Source organism: Ursus arctos, unplaced genomic scaffold (assembly GCF_023065955.2).
Source record: "Ursus arctos isolate Adak ecotype North America unplaced genomic scaffold, UrsArc2.0 scaffold_25, whole genome shotgun sequence".
Taxonomy (NCBI): Eukaryota; Metazoa; Chordata; class Mammalia; order Carnivora; family Ursidae; genus Ursus; species Ursus arctos.
Genome location: NW_026622930.1, coordinates 3,268,400 through 3,286,375, shown reverse-complemented (window position 1 = coordinate 3,286,375; position 17,976 = coordinate 3,268,400). Strand labels below are relative to the sequence as shown.

Sequence of the window (17,976 nt, the reverse complement as noted above, 5' to 3'; positions counted from 1 at the left end):
CACCAGGAGAGTAAAGAGGAGGGGAGATTGGGAAAGGTTGGGCTGAAGAGGAAGTGATAGAGCTGGGATGGATGGGACTGAAATGTGGAAAGGGATGGGGACCTTCCTTCCGACCTTCCCTCCCTCCTTCCCTCCCTACCTCCCTCCCTTCTTCCTCCTTTCCTTCCTTCCCCCTTTCCTTCCTTCCTCCCTTCCTTCCTTCCTCCTTCCTATTTATCCATGCATCATTCATTCCCTAATCTTGCACTCTGGGCTGGGGCCTAAGCTGAGCACTGAGTAAAATATCATCTTGGCCCTTAAAGGGTGTCCAGTCTGAATGAGTGGGTTGACCTGGGAACAATTTGGGGTTGGGTGCACACTCGTTAAAAATGCACACTTTGGGGGGCACCTAGGTGGCTCAGTTACTTGGGCGTCAGACTTGATTTCCGCTCCGGTGGTGATCTGGGTGGTGGGATCAAGCCCGCTTGGGATTCTCTCTCTCCCTCTCCCTCCGCCCCTACTCCCTTAAAAAATGCACACTTTGGGGGTGCCTGGCCCATTGGTGGAGCATGTGATGCTTGATCTCAGAGTCCTGAGTTCAAGTCCCACGTTGGACAAGAAGCCTACTTAAAAAAAAAAACAACTCATATATATATGTATATATATATGTATATATGTATATATATATAAAAGCACACTTAGGGTCCGCTGCCAGATCTATTAATCAGGTGGGACCAGACAGGATCTTCTGTGGCTCTAATGCTCATGACCTTGAGAACTTCTGGATAGTGTGATGCTAGGCTAAGGGGCTCTGGAACTCCGGAGACCTTCGCCTGGGAGATCCTATCTAGTTCCTGGAAGAGTGATATTTGAGAATTAAATACATCTGTGACGAGTGAGAGTCGAATAAACTCATTCTGGTTTTGGCCAAGAGGCAATGGGGCGGGACCAACTCAGACTCCACCCACCGACCCACTCGCCCAGGTGCGGTCGCCTTCCGAGGTGTCATGGCCTGCGGGGCACTCGTAGTCCCTACCCCGCCCCTTTCCCAGGTGACGCATAATTAAGCCGCCGTCGCTCGGCGGCATGGGTTCGAGTCCCAGTGTCGGCTGCCATGGCGGACGCGGAGCCCGAGGCTGAGGACGGCAGCGAGGACGGCGGCGGCGGCGGCCGGGCGACTCTCGGCCAGAGGGACAGCGCCACTCGCATGGCCCCGCTGGGCCCCGAGCAGCTTCGGCAGGTCCTGGAGCAGGTGACGAAGGCGCAGCCGCCCGCCGAGCCGCCGCCGCCGCCCTTCATGCTGCAGGACGCGGCGCGGCGGCTGCGGGACGCGGCGCAGCAGGCCGCCTTGCAGCGGGGCCCCCGCGCCAAGCCCCCGCTCCCGCCGCGCCTACTGCCGCCCCAGGTGAGGCGCCGGGAGGGACATGGGGAAACCGAGGCCTGGAGGGGGCCGGCAGGAGAGGCAGCGTCCGCCCCCGCCTGTCACCTCTCCTGCGTTTGCAGCTCCTCCAGCGCGCCTCGCCCAGCCTGCAGGGCCCCGGGCCGGGTCGCTCTCCGGCTTTCCCAGCGCTGCTCGGGGTCCCTCCGTGCCGCCTGGCTCCTGTCTCAGGCCTTTGTCATTTATCCCGCGTTTGCTGAGCACTCGCTGTGTTCCAAGCCCTGCTCTAGGTGCAGCCTTGAACACAGTGAAGGACATGAGGGAGGTTCTGGAAGCGACGAGGGTGCCGCTTTAGAGTGAGCAGTCCTTAGGCCTGACACTGGAGCTGAGACCTGAATGCATTAAATGGAACCAACCCGCAGAGTTTTTCCGGTGGAAGGTGCAGCAAGTGCCAACGCAGGGACTTGGGACAGAGTTAAGCACATTATACTGGGTCGATGCAGGACTTACCAGCCTGCGTGGTAGTGCCTGGATTTAACCCCAGTGCCCATCACAGAGCCTGACATACACTTAATGAAGCAAATACATGAAAGCACTCACTATACTACAAAACATCATTTCTCAGTGTAATTATTTCGCGGGTCACACAGCTCTTGTCTACTAAGGAAGTTGAAACTAGAGTATGGTCTTCCAAGCCCAGAGGGTCCCCTAAACCTCCTGAAGCCCGAGGTCTTTCACATCATCTGTAAAGCCACATTCCCCTTTCAGAGCTGGGGTTGCAAATGACACTGGCGTTTCTCACCGCACAGTTGCTGGAGAGATGCTTCTTCCACTAGAAGAAATAGATGGAGAATAGAATCAACAGTCTTTGATGTTGTCGTTGTTATTAACAGTCTTCGTTGTTTTTTTATTGTTTTTTTTTTCCACGGAGTGATTTTGGCAGCTTAGAGTTGTTCCCAGTTGGTGATCAAAACTGGAAAGCTGTCTTGCTAAAGTTTGAGAAGACAGCTATGATTCTGCCCAGACTGTTTCCTAGAGGTGTGACCTTGAGTAACCCAACCTCTTTGGGCTTTGATTCCTTTATTTGCGGGAGGAGCAATGGCTCCTTGTCTGAGCCTTCTAGCTCATACTGAAGAAACAGAAGTCTCCGGCGTAGGTGGCACACAGCGAGTCTGGAGTCAGGAGGGCGATGGTGGCTGCTGTTTGCAGTCTACTCCATGCCCGGCCCTGTGCCAGTCCGCATCTCAGCAGGCTCATGAAAGTGTTAGTATCAGCATTTTACAGATGAGGAACAAGCTCAGGGAGGTTGAGGGACTTTGCCCAGGGCTCCTCAGGTGTGGCTGCACTCTAGCACCTGTTGAATGTGACCCCAGCTTTTTGGGTTTGGAATGGCAATTAAAGAGTCCAAAAATGACATTTTCCATAATGCAAGCACACTTCATCAGAATTAAGAGCATAGTTGTATCCTGTAGCTGATCTAATTGGGACGGCATGAGTTCTCCCTGCCTTCACGATAGTGTAATTTTACTGCCTAGTAAGCTGATACCCTTCGAGCCCCAGCTGTGCCATGGAAAGCCACAGAAGCAAAGCAGATGTGTACCTTGCACCTAAGCAGGTTATGATCTAACCAACGAGGTAAGACATGACTCAGGTAACTTCTAAGCAAGGTCAGGAAACTAGAGATAAAGAGCTGGATCTAAAGAAATGGAGATCTTAGAGAAAGGGAGAAGTTACTTCTGGCGGAGGGGGATCAGAAATGACTTTGTCGAAGGGTGAGTCCCTGTTGAAAATACGGAAGAGGACAGGCAGTGGTGGGGTTGGGGTGGACTGTGCCCTTAGAGAACCCAGGCTTTGTGTTCTCTGTGGGGTGGGGGTGTGGTTCAGAAGGCACAGACCAAGCGGACGCACTCCCGTGCATCAGATTTTGGCTTACGTCCCTCCCCACCCTCCCTGTTCCTGTGCCATAGAAACATTTACAGTTTCTTCCAACATGCCTCGCCCTTTTTCATGCCTATGCATTCACACATTTTTCCTTACACCTAGACTACCTTTCCACCTGGCCAAAATTCTTCAGCCTTCTTAGGGCACCTGCCCTGGGAAGCCAGGCCCTCCCCCACCACACCCACAAGGCTGCCTCTTAACCACACCTATGACACCGCGGTGCCATTGTGTCCTTAGGGAGCCCAGTCTGCCTTCCGAATCATCAGTGGAGCTTTTGAAAGTGCAGACTGTGGGGCAGGAGACCCTGACTCAGCAGGTCTGCAAGTGATGAGACATGGCAGGGGAAGCTGCCCACCGCCTCAGGGGTGAGGCTAGCACTTGGCTTATGTTCTCTGTTGTTTTGTTTTTTAATTGAAGTACAGTTGACATACAATGTTATATTAGTTTCAGGTGTACAACGTAGCAATTCCACAAGTTTGTACATCATTCAGGGCTTACCACAACAAGTGTTGTGGCTCTCTGTCACCATACAACGTAGGACAGTATTATCCACTGTATTCCTTATGCTGTACTTCTCGCCTCCGTGACTTACTTACTTTCTAGCTGCAAGTGTGTGCCTCTTAATCCCCTTCACCTGTGTCTCCCAGCTCCTCACCCACATTGGCTTATGTGTAAACACTGGCACGCAGAGATACTTAGTAAAAGTTTGCTGAGTGAAATAAATACGTAACAGAGTATGAAGTGTAACACCCACGTGGTAAACTAGTCTCCAGCAGATTTAAAAATTGGACCAGTTTTGCCATCAAGGTAGCCCTAAAACAGTAGGATTGGGGGGGGTGTATTGGCATTATCTGGTGATATCCCAAGAGGTTAGACAGAATAAGTGGTAGTAATGTGAAACAAGTGTGATTATTAAAAGATCATTGTCATTGGATTCACAAGTACCCCAGGACTGGTCCTCATGGGCCCCCGGCGCCAGCTCTGTTACACGGCCTCATAAACTAGTCGTTGAATCGTCTCTGCTGTTTGTGGTAGATGTATCACATGGAGACAGACAGATGGCCTCCAACTTGATTTCAGTGACAGATGTCTTTCTGCCCTGTGTGACATTTTTATTGACCCTCCACACGGTATAGGGTCAGGTCCAAAGAAGGCCTGTTGGTGGCCCCAAGTCAGCAGTTCTCAACCAGGAGGCGATTTTGCCCTATGGAGGCATTTGGCAGTGTCTGGAGGCATTTTTGTCACAGGTTGGGGGACTGCTACTGGCATCTAGTGGGTAGAGGCAGGGGTGCTGTGAGCATCCTACAGAGCACAGGACAGCTGCCACAGCAAAGAATCAGTGGGACGAAGTGTCAGTTGTGCCAAGGTTGGGGAAACCTCTGGATGATGGGGTTGGTCTCTCCTTTCTCCCCTGACAAAGATGCTGACTGTCTGCACTGTGAGCCCTGAGCCTTGTCTGTTTTGCTGCCTCTCCCCTGAGCCCATGACCTTTGTATCTCTAACACCTATACCATTGTCTCTGGCACATGGTCACTGCTCAATCACTATTTGTGGACCATCGTTGATGGCAGCCCTCCCCTTTGGTGTGTGCTTTGCTATCACAGACCATGCTGTCTTGAACCTCCAGGATCTACATCTTTGTACCTGTTTCTTATGGAATCCAAGAAGTGGAGTTGCTGTGTCAAAAAGCACGTGCATTAAAATGTTTTTTTAAGATTTATTCATTTATTTTGGAGAGAGAGAGCACACAGTGGGGAAAGAGGCAGAAGGAGAGGGAGAGAAACTTGAAGCAGACTCCCCCCTGAGCATGGAGCCCGATGTGGGGCTTGATCCCAAGACCCTGAGATCATGACCAGAGCTGAAACCACGTGTCAGACGCTCAACAGACAGCAACCCAGGTGCCCCTAAAATTTTGTTAGATGTTAAGAAGTTGTTGAAGGTAAGCACCCCACTCCTAGGCATGTGCCCTGGAGAAATTCACACATATGCACATACGTCCATGAAGGTTCTGAGCACACCACAGGAGCACAAGGTTGGAGCCCGTTGTCCATCAACGGGAGAGTGTTTTCTTACTGCAGAGTAAGTGAGAGCTACACACCCCAATGTGGATGAATTTCACAAGCCAGATAGGGAATAAAAAACCTGAAAAAGCCCCACCGAGTTGCAGGAGATGATACTCACTTACATGAAGTTTAAAAACATGTCGAAACTGAACTGCGGGGGCGCCTGGGCGGCTCAGTCAGTTAAGTGTCAGCTTTCAGCTCAGGTCATCATCCCAGGGTCCTAGGATCAAGACCCACATCAGGCTCCTAGCTCAGCAGGGAGCCTGCTTCTTCCTCTCCCTCTGCCCCTCCACCCTGCTTGTGTTCTCCCTCTGTCAAATAAATAAATACAGTCTCAAAACAAAACCAGCCACGGAACTGCATATTTTTAAGGATATCTATACAGGTAACATAAAAAATATGTGAGAGGGGCGCTTGGGTGGCTCAGTTGGTTAAAAGTCTGACTCTTGGTTTTGGCTCAGGTCATGATCTCGGGCTCATAGGATGGGGCCCTGTGTTGGGCTCTGTGCTGAGTGGGGAGTCTGAGATTCTCGCTCTCCCTCTCCCCCTCCCTGCATGCTCCCTCTCTCTCTCTCAAATAAATAAATCTTTTAAAAAATGTGTGAAAACGATCAATAAACTTTGAGAAGGAAGAGGGCACGCAGATTGGGAGGAGAGCAGAGGGCTTTAAAGGGGTAATGTTGATGCCTTGACACAGGTAGTAGGTTCGAACCTGTGTTACATTGCTCTTTATGTTTTTTGTTTGTTTGTTTCTAGAATTTCATTAAAAACTCTTCAAGAAAATGAGCCTAGGTGTTGAATTGAGTCCAATTTAGAGTACTAGGAATTCCAAGTAAATACAAATGTGGTAAAACCATAAAGAAGAATATGTTATTGGGTCATGAAGTCAATTTAGTGGATTATGACTAGTATTTTTTTAAAAATGATATGCAATAGATACTGTCAGAAGGCATTTATGTAGAAATAGTAAGTAGTTTTGTGAACTTTGTGTATGCAGGTGTTTCCACGTGCACATATGGGTGTGATACAAAATATAACATGGGTCTGGTCAGAAAGCTTGAGAAACACCATTGTAAACAGTGTGGACCCATTAAATAGACTTTTATAGGTGAGATGTATTTTATAACTTAGGAACAATTTCAATGATAATTTAAGATGAGAGCTAAATTGTAGAAACGTTGATAAACATAATGCTTTTCTCTTTCTGTATTTAAGCAACTGGAAGCCATTTGTGTCAAGGTAACATCTGGAGAAATGAAAGGTCAGGAAAGGCCAGTGCCCCCACTGGCCAGCATCCAGCCCAAGCCAGCCAGGCTGAGCCAGCTGCCCGCGAGGCCTTCCAGGGTGCTGGGGCTCCGGGCGCAGCCCCCACTGAGCCCCGGGCCCCAGCCACGCTGCCTGAGCAGCTCACCTCCCGTTCAAGTGTTTGTACAGAGTCCACTGCCCGCCCTCCAGCCACTGGCTCCGAATGGACAGGGTGCCGCGCTGGCCCGTTTGTCAGCTTCTGACCCACCAGAGGCAACATCTGTGTCATCCAGTTCAGCGAAGTTATTTATTTCCAACCTGCACACAAAACACACTGAGAAACTGAAAAAATCCTTAAAAGTGAAAACACGTTCTGGACGGATTTCTCGACCTCCCAAGTATAAAGCTAAAGATTATAAATTCATAAAAACGGAGGATTTGGCTGACGGTCACTTGTCAGATTCTGATGATTATTCAGAACTGAGTGTGGAAGAAGAGGAGGAGGAGAGGGAGAAGCAGGTGCACTTTGACTTGTCCAGCTGCTCCCTGAGGCCCAAGACTTTTAAGTGTCAGATGTGTGAAAAATCCTACATTGGAAAGGGGGGCCTGGCGCGGCATCTTAAACTGAATCCAGGCCACGGCCCACCGGAGCCTGAGGTGTTGCTGTCTGAGAAGGCCAACGGGAGTGTGACTCGAGGCTGCGCAGGGGACAGGAATGCGAGCCTGACGTCGCCGGGGCCGTCCGCGCCCGCCCTTCTAAGTGAGGAGGGGGCCCAGTCGTCACGGGCCGGCCTGCAGGTAATGTTTCTGTCTGCTGACCGCGGCCTTCCTGCCCATCCTGGTATCTGATGGGAGTCTGGGAAAGGCTCGAGTAGGGCCCAGACCACCAGCGCTGGGCATCTGACACTCCCCTACCGTTGTCCCCACTGCCGCCAGACAAGCAAGGACGTGTGTGTCCTGTGTGCGGCGTGTCGCGGGGTTCGCTGAGCGCGTTCGGTGGGAACAGAGCTGCTGATTCTTTAGATCTGGTGGGCAAAGCTAACCGCGGAGCACTCTGGGCTGCTGCTGACCTAACAGTGGCCTTGGGAAGGGTCTGAGTTGGGGGCAGCGGCCCACAGGGGCGCTTCCTGGAGGGTGAGCCTTTGCGTTTGTCTCTTCAGAAAGTCACAATCAGGGCACACAGAAGTCACTCTGTGCATCGCCACGTCAGAATTTACTGACGGCAGTTCGACACTCCGGAGCGTGTGGTGTGCGTCTGTGTGCCCCGTACAAGGTCAGCTATTTACGAAATACAGACGAGACGGATCCCGTTAACAAACGGCAGGCCTCTGGTCACCCTCACCCGCGTCACTGGAACCTCCCTTCTTCCTTTTCCTTTGACTCGTGTTGGCCGTTATTTCTGGCTGTCTGGCCAGGCTCTTCTGCTTGCAGTTTCTGAAATGTTAGAGAAACCAGCCCTGGAATCGATGTGGCTGCTCAGTGGGAGTGTGTGATTTTAGTGACTTGGACGATGTTGGAAAGGGGGTGCCTGTCTGCTCTAGCCGCCTCGTTCCCTGCTGTGGGACAGGGGTTCCTGAAGGACGGGTGAGGCTGGCAGCCACTCTGGCTTACAGATCAGCTCCTTGGGGGGGGGGGAGGCTGGAGCAGGCACCTGGACACCTTCCTGAGTCTGGTGGTCGAACCACGGACAGCCCTGTGTTGGGGTTCAAGTACTAGCTCCCCTGTAGCATCAGCTTCAGTCATCACACAATCACAGTACTGTTTATTGCACGGCCCCTGTGGGCAGGAGTGTTTTCAGTCTTCTAGGACTCTGCCAGGTGGGAATCAGACTTAGGTCTTCTGACTTCAGAGCCCACCCTCGAGGCTGCCTTGCTGGGGGAGGTTCTGCACCTCTCATGGCCGGTGAGACCCCAGCTTTTGAGAAACTGTTCTACTTAAGTTGAGGTAGGACCCGGGTGACATGTAGTTTATCATCCAAAGCAGGACATTCAGAGAGTGAAAAAGGCACTATTAATAATCCCAAGGGACAACAGCTGTGCCCAGGACTGTCTCAGGATGACGAGGCTAGCCGGCACTTCCGACCTCCGTCAATAATGAAATCCTAGGGGCGCCTCGGTTAAGTTAAGGCTCAGTTAAACGTCTGACTCTTGGTTTCGGCTCAGGTCAGATCTAGGGGTCGTGGATCGAGTCCTGCCTTGGGCTCTGCTCAGCAGGGAGTCTGCTTGTCCCTCTCGCTCTCTGCTCCTCCCCCTGCTTGCTCTATCTCTAGAATAAATAAATAAAATCTTTATTTTTTAAGATTTTATTTATTTATTTGTCAGAGAGCATAAGCGGAGGGAGTTGCAGGCAGAGGGAGAAGCAGGCTTCTCACTGAGCAAGGAGCCCAATGCGGGACTCGATCCCAGGACTCTGGGATCATGAACTGAGCTGAAGGCAGACGCTTCACTGCCTGAGCCACTCAGGCGTCCCTAAATAAATAAAATCTTTTAAAAAATAATGAAATCCTACAGCACAGCAGAAGCAGCTTATAGATACTTGACTTCCTGAATACAGGCACTGGCCTTGGGCGTGGTGGCTGTCCAGATTGCCTGTGAGGGGAGCCTCCAGCTGCTGGAGTGGGGAGGGATGTGCAGGCCTGTGTCTCTCCTGTCCTTTCCCAGGAGCAGACTCATGGCACCTGAAACCACAGACTGACCTGGCATTCCTCCTGAAGCTCTACTGTAATGAAGATTTAGAGGGAAGATTCCATATGAGTTGAGAGGACACAGCTGGTGCTAGCTGCCACGTGAAGTGTGTTCCTTGTATTTGTTTAACGGTCCATCAGGCCCGGGAGATGGAGGTGGATTGCTCCTATTTTCAGACGGGGAGTTGGCGAGGAACGAGGAAGTAGCTAGACAGTGTCAGCCCAGGACTCTTCAAAAGCCGTGCAAATCCCTGAAGACTGAGAGTAGAGTTGGCTCCTGGGGCCTGGGGCCTGGGGGCAGGGAAGAATGAATGATGCCAGTGGGTACAGGGGTCCTTGGGGGGGACACAAACATGTTTTGACTTCAGTGGTGAAAGTTACACGACCTTCTCGGTGTAGGAAAATCTGAACCGTGTATTTTCAAAGTATGAAGTTTATGGTGTTTGAAATATATATGCAATAAGAAATGATTTTTTAAAGTCATGGGTAAGTTTTGAGTGACCAAATTTCAGTTTAATTTGTAAGATGACAGTGATGTGAGAGAAGTTCCTTGTTTCATTTTGGGCAACACCCAGGGTTATGGTTTGTCAGCCCAGTCTTCCTGGCTCACAGATACTCACCGGGTCTCTTAAAGGGGAACTTTGTTGGGAAAGTTAAAGATGCATTGATTATAGTTAATGTGTCTTGAAAATGCAAAGAAGAAATAATTTAGCAGGTCCCTTGCTTTTGACTTGACATTTTTTTTGTGCTAAGTTCATCACTATGGCGTGTACAACTTTATCATATTTTCATTTTGGGTGCGCAACGCTATCTAGAATAGCCATTCTGTAGAAGCGGAAGAGGCCTTGGTGTCTGAACCAGAAAACGGAAGTTATTCAGCCCTTTTGGGATCAGAGGGACACGCGGGCCCCAGAAGAAGTGACTCGTCCACAGCCCCTGCGGAGGCCAGCACAGCCGTCGTCAGGCAGAGCGGAGCAGCTCACCCACCCGGGGGTGCCCGTGCGGGAGGCACACAGAGCGCTCTGAGGGCCAGAGCCAGGCTCAAGGAGGTGCGTGGCCCTGAGACCCTGTTCTTGAAGCCTGTGTCTTTGGCATGGTGTGTGACAATTCACTATTAGGTTTCTGAATTAAAAGTCAAATACCCAGATCAACTAAGCAGCTCACCTGAAATGTGATCAGATGAAGTGTGTAATGAATTCAAGCATGGTATTAGCTGCAGTATTTCTGAGCTTTCCCTGTCTGAAATGACGAGAGGGCTTGAGGTATATAAGAGCTGCTTGCCTTTGTAAGTCTTGGAATGATTATAACCCATATTTTCACAGAAGCAGTTTAGAAAACAACAAATGGTTTCTGTTTTCCTGTGAAAAGTTTTAAGGCGTAGAAACACGTTTCAGGTTTTGAACCCTGGAATCTCCATCCCATTCCCTTGAGAGTAGGCTTAGTGAATTTAATGGAGTTGATTTAGAAAAGTAGAACCCTAAATTCATCCAGATTGCCTCTGGTGAGGATGTATTTAGCCGCCTGGTAATGGCCAGGTGAGTATCTTAAGGAAAAGAAGTGACGTACAGCTGATTTTCAAGGTAAAAAAATTTGTTGATAAATGAATTTAAATGTGTAAATTAATTGAATTTAAATTAAGAAAAGAAAAGAAATGAAGGGTAGCAGAGAGAGGTAGCAAGTTAGTGAGATAGCGGGTCTCAGGATGCCCATCAGGGAACCAGGGCCTCCAAACTCACCCACAAGGGGAAACGAGAGGTTTTCAGAGAGGAAGCGGGTTTCCTAGAAAACTTCATGAGCTTGCATGCTCTGGCGGGAAATTTAAACCCTGGCGAATTCACTTTTCTCTTGGCGGGCTGGTTAAATAATCCTGGATGACTAATTTTTTAGAGTAGGAGGTAAGTTAGTCCTTGATTCATCCATTAACATTCAAAATACCACCATCTACCGAGTGCCCGGTGCATGCCGACGCGGCCACCCTAACCAGCCTCTGCACTAAGTTCCAGGTTTCCTTCATTATCTCTGCTTAATAAATGAGGATCCGCGAGGTTCGTGAGCTCCCGAGCCCCTGAACACTTGCTTGTCTCTGAGACTGCTCCCTCCGATGCCATTGTCTCCCTGGGCGCCCTCCTCCATCGCCCTGGTTTCCCAAGCCATCGGCCCTCTGCTGACACACACGTACTGCCGGTTCACCCGATTCAAATCTTTCCTGACCCCAGAGCTCTGACTTCAGACGTCCCCACCTGGGCGTCCTGCACACCTCTCCACCTTCCACTTCCCACCCCTAACTTGTCCAGGGTCTGCCTGGGCTCGAGCTGGGAACCCACAGTCACTCCTGACTCCCCTTCCCCCTTCCCTGACTCCTCCCCTATCCTGAGGACCTTGCCCTCCCTGCATCCGCATCTCTCTCCCCACCCCCCACCGAGCCACCCCTGCATTCACCTGGGTCCTCCCCTTCCCTGGCCTGTCCTTTGGTGGTGGTCTCCAGACTGCAGGCTGCCCGGGACTTGTTTGCTTTCTCATCTCTGGCACTAATTAGTGTCCCTGGAGAGTAGGGAACACATTTCCTGACCCGGGGCCCGGTTCCCACTACATGCTCAGTGCTGTCACGGGGGAGTCAGACTTTTGACTCCAGAGTCGATCGTAGACTCCGTTCGTGGATGTGCAAGTGAGATATTTAACACACAGAATGTTTATCGTTGAGAGTTGCTTCATCCCTGAGATTTGGGGGAACTTTTATGTTCTTTGTTGTACCAACTTGTTGGTTACTGGGAGATTCTTTTGGGGCCTTCAGGGCTGTCAAATGCTTTCTTCTGGTAGTTTCTGCACCAGTGTGACCGAGACGCTCTGGTGGAGTTGGCGCTGCCTCGGCTGGCTCAGGTCGTGACCGTGTACGAGTTTCTTCTGACAAAGGTGAGTCGTCTTAGCCATTCTAAGTGATGGAGGGGTCATTTGAAGTTATTTAGAAAGACACCTTTCACATTTATTTTGGAAGAAGCCAGGCCGTTTGGCATCATTTCCCTCCCTCAGGACAGAGCCGAAGCGAGCCTGCTGGCCCCACCAACACCCGGCGTCGGGGCCAGTGCCTCCCCTGCCTGTTTTAACTTGGTGTTGGAGGCAAGAAAGTGGTGGCGGCAAACCATGGCCAGCCCAGGGCCCTTGTCACCTTTTTCCCAGCCCTCGCCGCCCTGGCCCACGAGGCTCTCCTCCCTGGTGAGCCTGCTCTGGCGACGCGGGAGGCGCCAGCAGAGCTGCCCAGAGGAGTGAGGGCCTGGCGCTCCTCCTGCCTGCAGGCCTGTCCCCAGGACTTGCTGGTCCCCTCCTGCCCCCCTCCCCCCCCGCTGGAGCTCTGGCCCATCCTGGTGTCCCTGCTGAGCACAGTGCTGGGCACACTTGGGCTGCGACCGGGGAGTGGAGGACATGATGGGCTGCCGACAGCTTGCAGAGCTTGTATCCTTCCCACCTCGAAGCTTCTTTCTGTATTTGCCATTTCATGGCCTCTGGTTTAACTCTTTCTTGTCATCTTTATCTTCATGAAGGTTGAAACAGGTCATCTAGCAAAACCTTTGTTCCCGGCTGTGTATAAGGAATTTGAAGAGTTGCATAAAATGGTTAAGAAAATGTGTCAGGATTACCTCAGTGGTTCTGGTCTACGTTCCCAGGAGCCTCTGGAAATAAGCAACAATAAGGTAACAGTCTCACATAGGAAAAAGTTTTGCTTTTAGATTTGCCAAAAGAAGGATTTCCATTTAAAGAGAAGAATGTTTTTATTTTTAATTATTTCTTAAAGCAATCTCTACACCCAGCGTGGGGCTCGACCTCACAACCCCGAGATCGGGAGTCGCGCGCTCCACCCGCCGAGCCAGCCAGGGGCCCCTAGAGGAGCACGTTTTTAGCAGTGACATCTTCAAAGTCAACTTCTTTGTAGCTCTTTTTCCCATCACGTGACATTTTTTAAAGTATAAAAGCAAATGGCGTTTGTTTGGGGAACCTCAGGAAGCAGAGAGGCTGACAGCAACCTGAAAGCACCGTTGTTTTCTCTCTCACTGCTGACATCAGGGAACAGCGCAGTTGGTAGGTGTGTGGTTTCTGCCCACCGTGGGCTGGGGAGGGTGACCGGGTTCGCAGACGCTGACTGGTGGTTCTGACACAATCTTCTTTTCACTGTCATTGTCATCATCCATTTCCTGTGGCTATGTTGGGTTCTGGATAAAAATACGTTTTGAACTGATGTGGTCTTACTTGTTTTGGATAAAACCCTTTGCTGGATACAGCGTGCCCTGTGTGGTCTTGTCATTCAGGGGTCCCCGCCGGCAGGCCCCCTCGCCCCCAGCCCTCCAGCCTCACCTTGAAATGGAGCGCTGAGTGATGCCATGGCTTTAAATAACGCCTGTTTATTAAAAAACATACTTGTACAACTGTAGCCGGCACGCCAGGGTCCCAAACACACCAGGCTCGACCACTCACTGCTGACAAAATCCTCAGGCAGAGAGACGAGTGGTGGGGACACAAGAAAGGAGGTTATTTCAGTGAGGCCGACATTGGGAGGACAGTGGACTAGCTTCTCAAAGACCATCTCCCAAGTGCTGGAAAGGTGTGCAGGTTTACGTAAGGAGAATGTGCGACGAAGGTGGGTGGGTGCGTGCGGTGAGCAGCGAGGATCCGGTCTCGTTGTCCTGGGCTCAGTCGTGAGGGGTTTTGCTAGCTCAGGGCAGCCCTTGTTGCTTGAGGGGGTAGTTTCTGTTGTCCTCACAGGATGCTTTACCCTCAGGGTCTTCTGTCTGAGCCAAGAGACAGCTGGAAAGAAGAACCCAGCTAGCAAGTTTGAGGTCAAAGTGGAGCAGCCACTGTCCTCGTTCACAGCCATGAGGAATACTTTGGCCATGATGCCTTTAACTGCTGTCTGAGGGTCCGTTAACCTGGTGGCGGGTCTGCCGCCTGTCCCAGTGTTAGCGTCGCAGAGAGTACCTTACTTCCGAAGCAAGCAGTCTTGAACCAGGCTGTGAGCACAGCCCGTGGGTTTTTTGGGTTTTGGGGTTTTTTTTGGGGGGGGTTTGGTCATTAGTTTTACACAAGTTCAATATTTAACGTTACCTAATAAGCTTTTGTATTTTATCTTCTTGAATTACATATTATAGAAATATAATGGGTTTTTTCTTTTTTTTCTTTTTAAGGTTTTATTTATTTATTTGAGGGGAAGAGGGAGAGTGAGGGGGAGAAGCAGATTCCCTGCTGAGCAGGGAGCCCAACATGGGACTTGATCCCAGGACCCCGAGATCATGACCTGAGCCAAAATCAAGAGTCAGACGCTCAACCGACTGAGCCACCCAGGCTCCCCAACTTACATGTTTTTTAAACTGTGAGCTCAACAGGTGTGGGTGTCATCCTGTCACAACGCAGACTGGACACGCACCGCTGTGCACGCCCATGGGGACCCATCTTTGCAGGCAGTTCAGGCTGAGCCACAGCCTCCTAGGAGCACGGGCTGAGGCTCAGCTCGCAGGGGACACAGGCAGGTTGGGAGGCACTGAACTTGAGGGGCTGTCTTCTACTTGGACCTTGATCTGCTGCCCCTCCTTCCCTGCCCTTTCCCCTCCTGCTCCGTGGTGTTCCCTTCCTATGTCCCTGCATAAGTAGTGACAGCTGTCACTTGTAACCTTTATCTGATCTTCTCAAATTCCCCCCGGGGCAGCTGCAGTCCCCGTGACGGGATCAGGAAGGTCCCCTTAGCCGGGAGCAGAGAAGCCGGGGCCCAGCTCGGCGCTCAGGCCCCACACCCTCACCCTTTGCACTGCCTGGAAAAGGAGACCTCCTCCTGGAATGGATAGGATTCTTTTTCTGAAGGTACCAGTGAGCATTCAGAACAGGAGGGATCCTGGGCGAGAACTCACTCTGGTGTCTGACTGACGCTGAGGAGAGTGTAGTGAATTAAAAAAAAAGAAACTTCTTGGTGTCCGCGTCTACGCTGCGCTAACACATTAAGGACCCATTCTCTCCTCAGCTGTTCCGGCGAACCTCACGTGCATCTTCGTGTCTGTCAGTGTTTAGGGCGCCTCGCTGCCCAGCGGGGCTTCCCAGGCTCCCCCGGTCCTGGAACTCAGCTGGTGATGTGCTGCCTCCCTGTGCGCCCTTCCTCCACAGGTGGCCGAGTCTTTGGGAATCACAGAATTCCTGAGGAAGCAGGAACTCCCGGAGTGCGTCCCAGCCGAGCACGCCAGCGGGGGGCCGGGCCAGGCCGGGCTGCAGGAAGCTGGCCAGCAGAAGCGGGGAAACGAGGTGGGCACGCGTTGAACGGGGCGCCGGGTGAGTGCGCGCCGCCGAGCCTCCGTGCTTTGACTTCAGCCCACGATGCTGTTCTCCAGAAAGGAGAGGCACGAGCTTGCCTGCTCCTTCCTAGTCTTGGCTGATTGGGTCTCCTCTTCATAGCCTGCAGAGGAGGGACTGGCCTGGGTGAAGAGGACCAGAAGAGAAGCTCCGCCCCGGGATGCCCCTGAGCCTTCTCCTGACCGTGGAGGCCTGCAGAAGCCCTCCTCCTCGTGCGCCCCCGCTGCCGGTGAGGGTAAGCGCGCGCCCCGCGGCTCAGAGGCCTGCTTGCCACTCGTGAGTGCCCCTGGGGCCAGATCTAAGAGAACCTGGTTTCTCGAGAGTTCTTTCCCAACCTGCCCATGTTCTGTGGTTCCCTCTCGTTCCCCGTGAGGCTTGAGGTCTGGGAAGCTTTCTCGAATCCCTTACCGAAATGAAGAGCCACCGCGTGCTGGTGAGTGGCTCGCTCTCAGGAGGGTCCCGAGGACGCGCCACGGCTGTGGCTTGGCTTTCCTGAGACTTGGCTCTAAGCGCATGTGAGATTTAACACTGGAGCAGGACCCACTCTGGTTTTTATTCTGCTCTCACCAGAATCGATCAACTAGACACTGAACATACGGCTATCCTGAGTGATTATACCGCTTTCCAAAACCGCCTGATACCCGCTTGATCCTAAGGTCTCCAGTTTAAAGAGGCATTCTCCGTTTTCGAACTTCCTACGGAATTCTGTGGCAGGGGAGGGCAGGTCGATTCAGTGGGGAGAACCCGGCCCCTGCTCGGCACCCAGCCCCCCCTCACCTGATGAATCTCTGTTGGCTCTCAGCTTCCTCCGTACTTGGCAGCTGCCAGTCCCAAGGAGCAAGGAGTTTAGGTTTCCACTCGTTTTGCCAGAAAATTAATTTGGACTGGCTTGTTTGGGATCAAGAGTGCGGTGAACAGGCCGTACCACAGTCCACATACGCGTTCCTGTTTTTCTGAACTGTTTAGGTTGTGCCCCTCATGTTAGCGGGAACATCGCTCACCACTCTGAAGAAAGCCACACGATGCCGGTTTCTGGTAGTGACAGAAGCGTGTTGCATGCAGGCCAGCAGCTTAAAGCATTTGCGGACTTAGAGGCCAGGAGTGGGTCTGCAGCTCCTGCTCTCTCGTGTCAGCACATCAGTGGGCTGAGTCTTTGTCCTCGGTTAGGAGAGCCCGGGATGCAGACGCAGGGACAGGTGGCAGCATTCGCTGAAGAGAATGCTCAGGAACGTTCTGTAGCCTGGAATGCTGGGGACAGCCGGAGGAGCCAGGGTCTCTGCGGCACCCTGACATCCACTGCAGGAGTGGAATCCCTGCCGCCTTCTGGGTCTGGAAACCTCGAGATGTGGGACTCCCACCAGAAGGGCCAGCGGTCCAGCCCCAGCCATGTCCTGCTTACAGAGGTTGCCGGCCGTCCACTGGCGAAGGTTTTGTCTGTGGACACGGTGCCAGCTGACTGTGCCCACAGGACCGCGCGGGAGCTGGGGCCGGACCAGGCAGGGTCGCTGTCCACTGATGGGGGCCAGGGAAGCCATGTGGGGGACTCGGACCACTTCTCCTGCAGGCCCACGGCCCATGCTGACCAGCGAGGACTGGAGAGTATTGTTGCTGTTGGTGAAGCCTTGGCTTTTGAAATTACCAATGGGTGCCATGAGTTGTTGTCTCAGGGACAAGAACCGCTATTCATTCAGACCTCTGATGGGCTGATCTTGTCCCATCCAGGTTCCCTAGTGACTGGGGAGGAGGACCTCATCCTGGTGACTGGTGCGGAGGGGCCTGCCCTTCACACGGGCCCCCGGGAAGGGGCTCCCCCAGAAAGCACAGAGGCAGAGGCCACACGGTGAAGTCAGACCACAGTCCTGGACGTGCGGGTGTTTTATCCAGAGAAGGTCTATTTGAAGTAATGTATATTTTTCTATTGTGAATACTGATACAAACAAATGTCTTATTTATAAAGGATGTCTTTCTACTTGACTGTCTCCCTCCTTCTGCGTCTTGTTGCCTTCCTACCGATGGCGGAGTGGCTGCCCGGCACTGGATGCCTCTGAGGAGCTAGTCCCTAGAGGCCCCTGACGACTGCCACAGTTAAAGCCACCACACTCTTCCTTGTCGGCCCTGCTCCCCCGAAACAGTGTCCCCTTCCATCCTGGGTGATCTGCTGCCTTCCCACCATATCTGGCTTTAGGAAATAACCAAGTGGGCCATTCTGGGCAGCGCTGGGAGGTAGGAAAGAAAGTCGTTTCTGCTCGTATGTCACGGATGCGGGCAGTGGGGCCTACGAGGTCTGCTGCGAGATGCCACGGAGCTCAGAGCCCTGGTCCTCTTGTGCCTGCAAAGGCATCTGTTGACGTCTCTCCTCTGTTGAA

General features: G+C 52.1%; 1 protein-coding gene across 4 annotated transcripts; it reads left to right on the top strand.

Moving 5' to 3' along the window:
• Window positions 1-1,058: 1,058 nt before the first annotated feature.
• On the top strand, window positions 1,059-17,577 carry ZNF839 (zinc finger protein 839). Of its 4 annotated transcripts, none has more exons than XM_026515265.4 (8): window positions 1,059-1,384; window positions 6,577-7,404; window positions 10,105-10,338; window positions 12,107-12,199; window positions 12,826-12,975; window positions 15,428-15,562; window positions 15,713-15,839; window positions 16,577-17,577. In XM_026515265.4, exons 1-8 carry the CDS (start codon window positions 1,094-1,096, stop codon window positions 17,452-17,454), a joined length of 2,736 nt encoding a protein of 911 aa, XP_026371050.3. In that variant the 5' UTR covers window positions 1,059-1,093; the 3' UTR covers window positions 17,455-17,577. The 4 variants fall into 4 exon arrangements, with proteins under 4 accessions (XP_026371050.3, XP_026371049.3, XP_044245878.3 ...); XM_026515264.4 differs by having other exon boundaries at window positions 15,713-15,845; XM_044389943.3 differs by lacking the exon at window positions 10,105-10,338.
• Window positions 17,578-17,976: the final 399 nt, after the last annotated feature.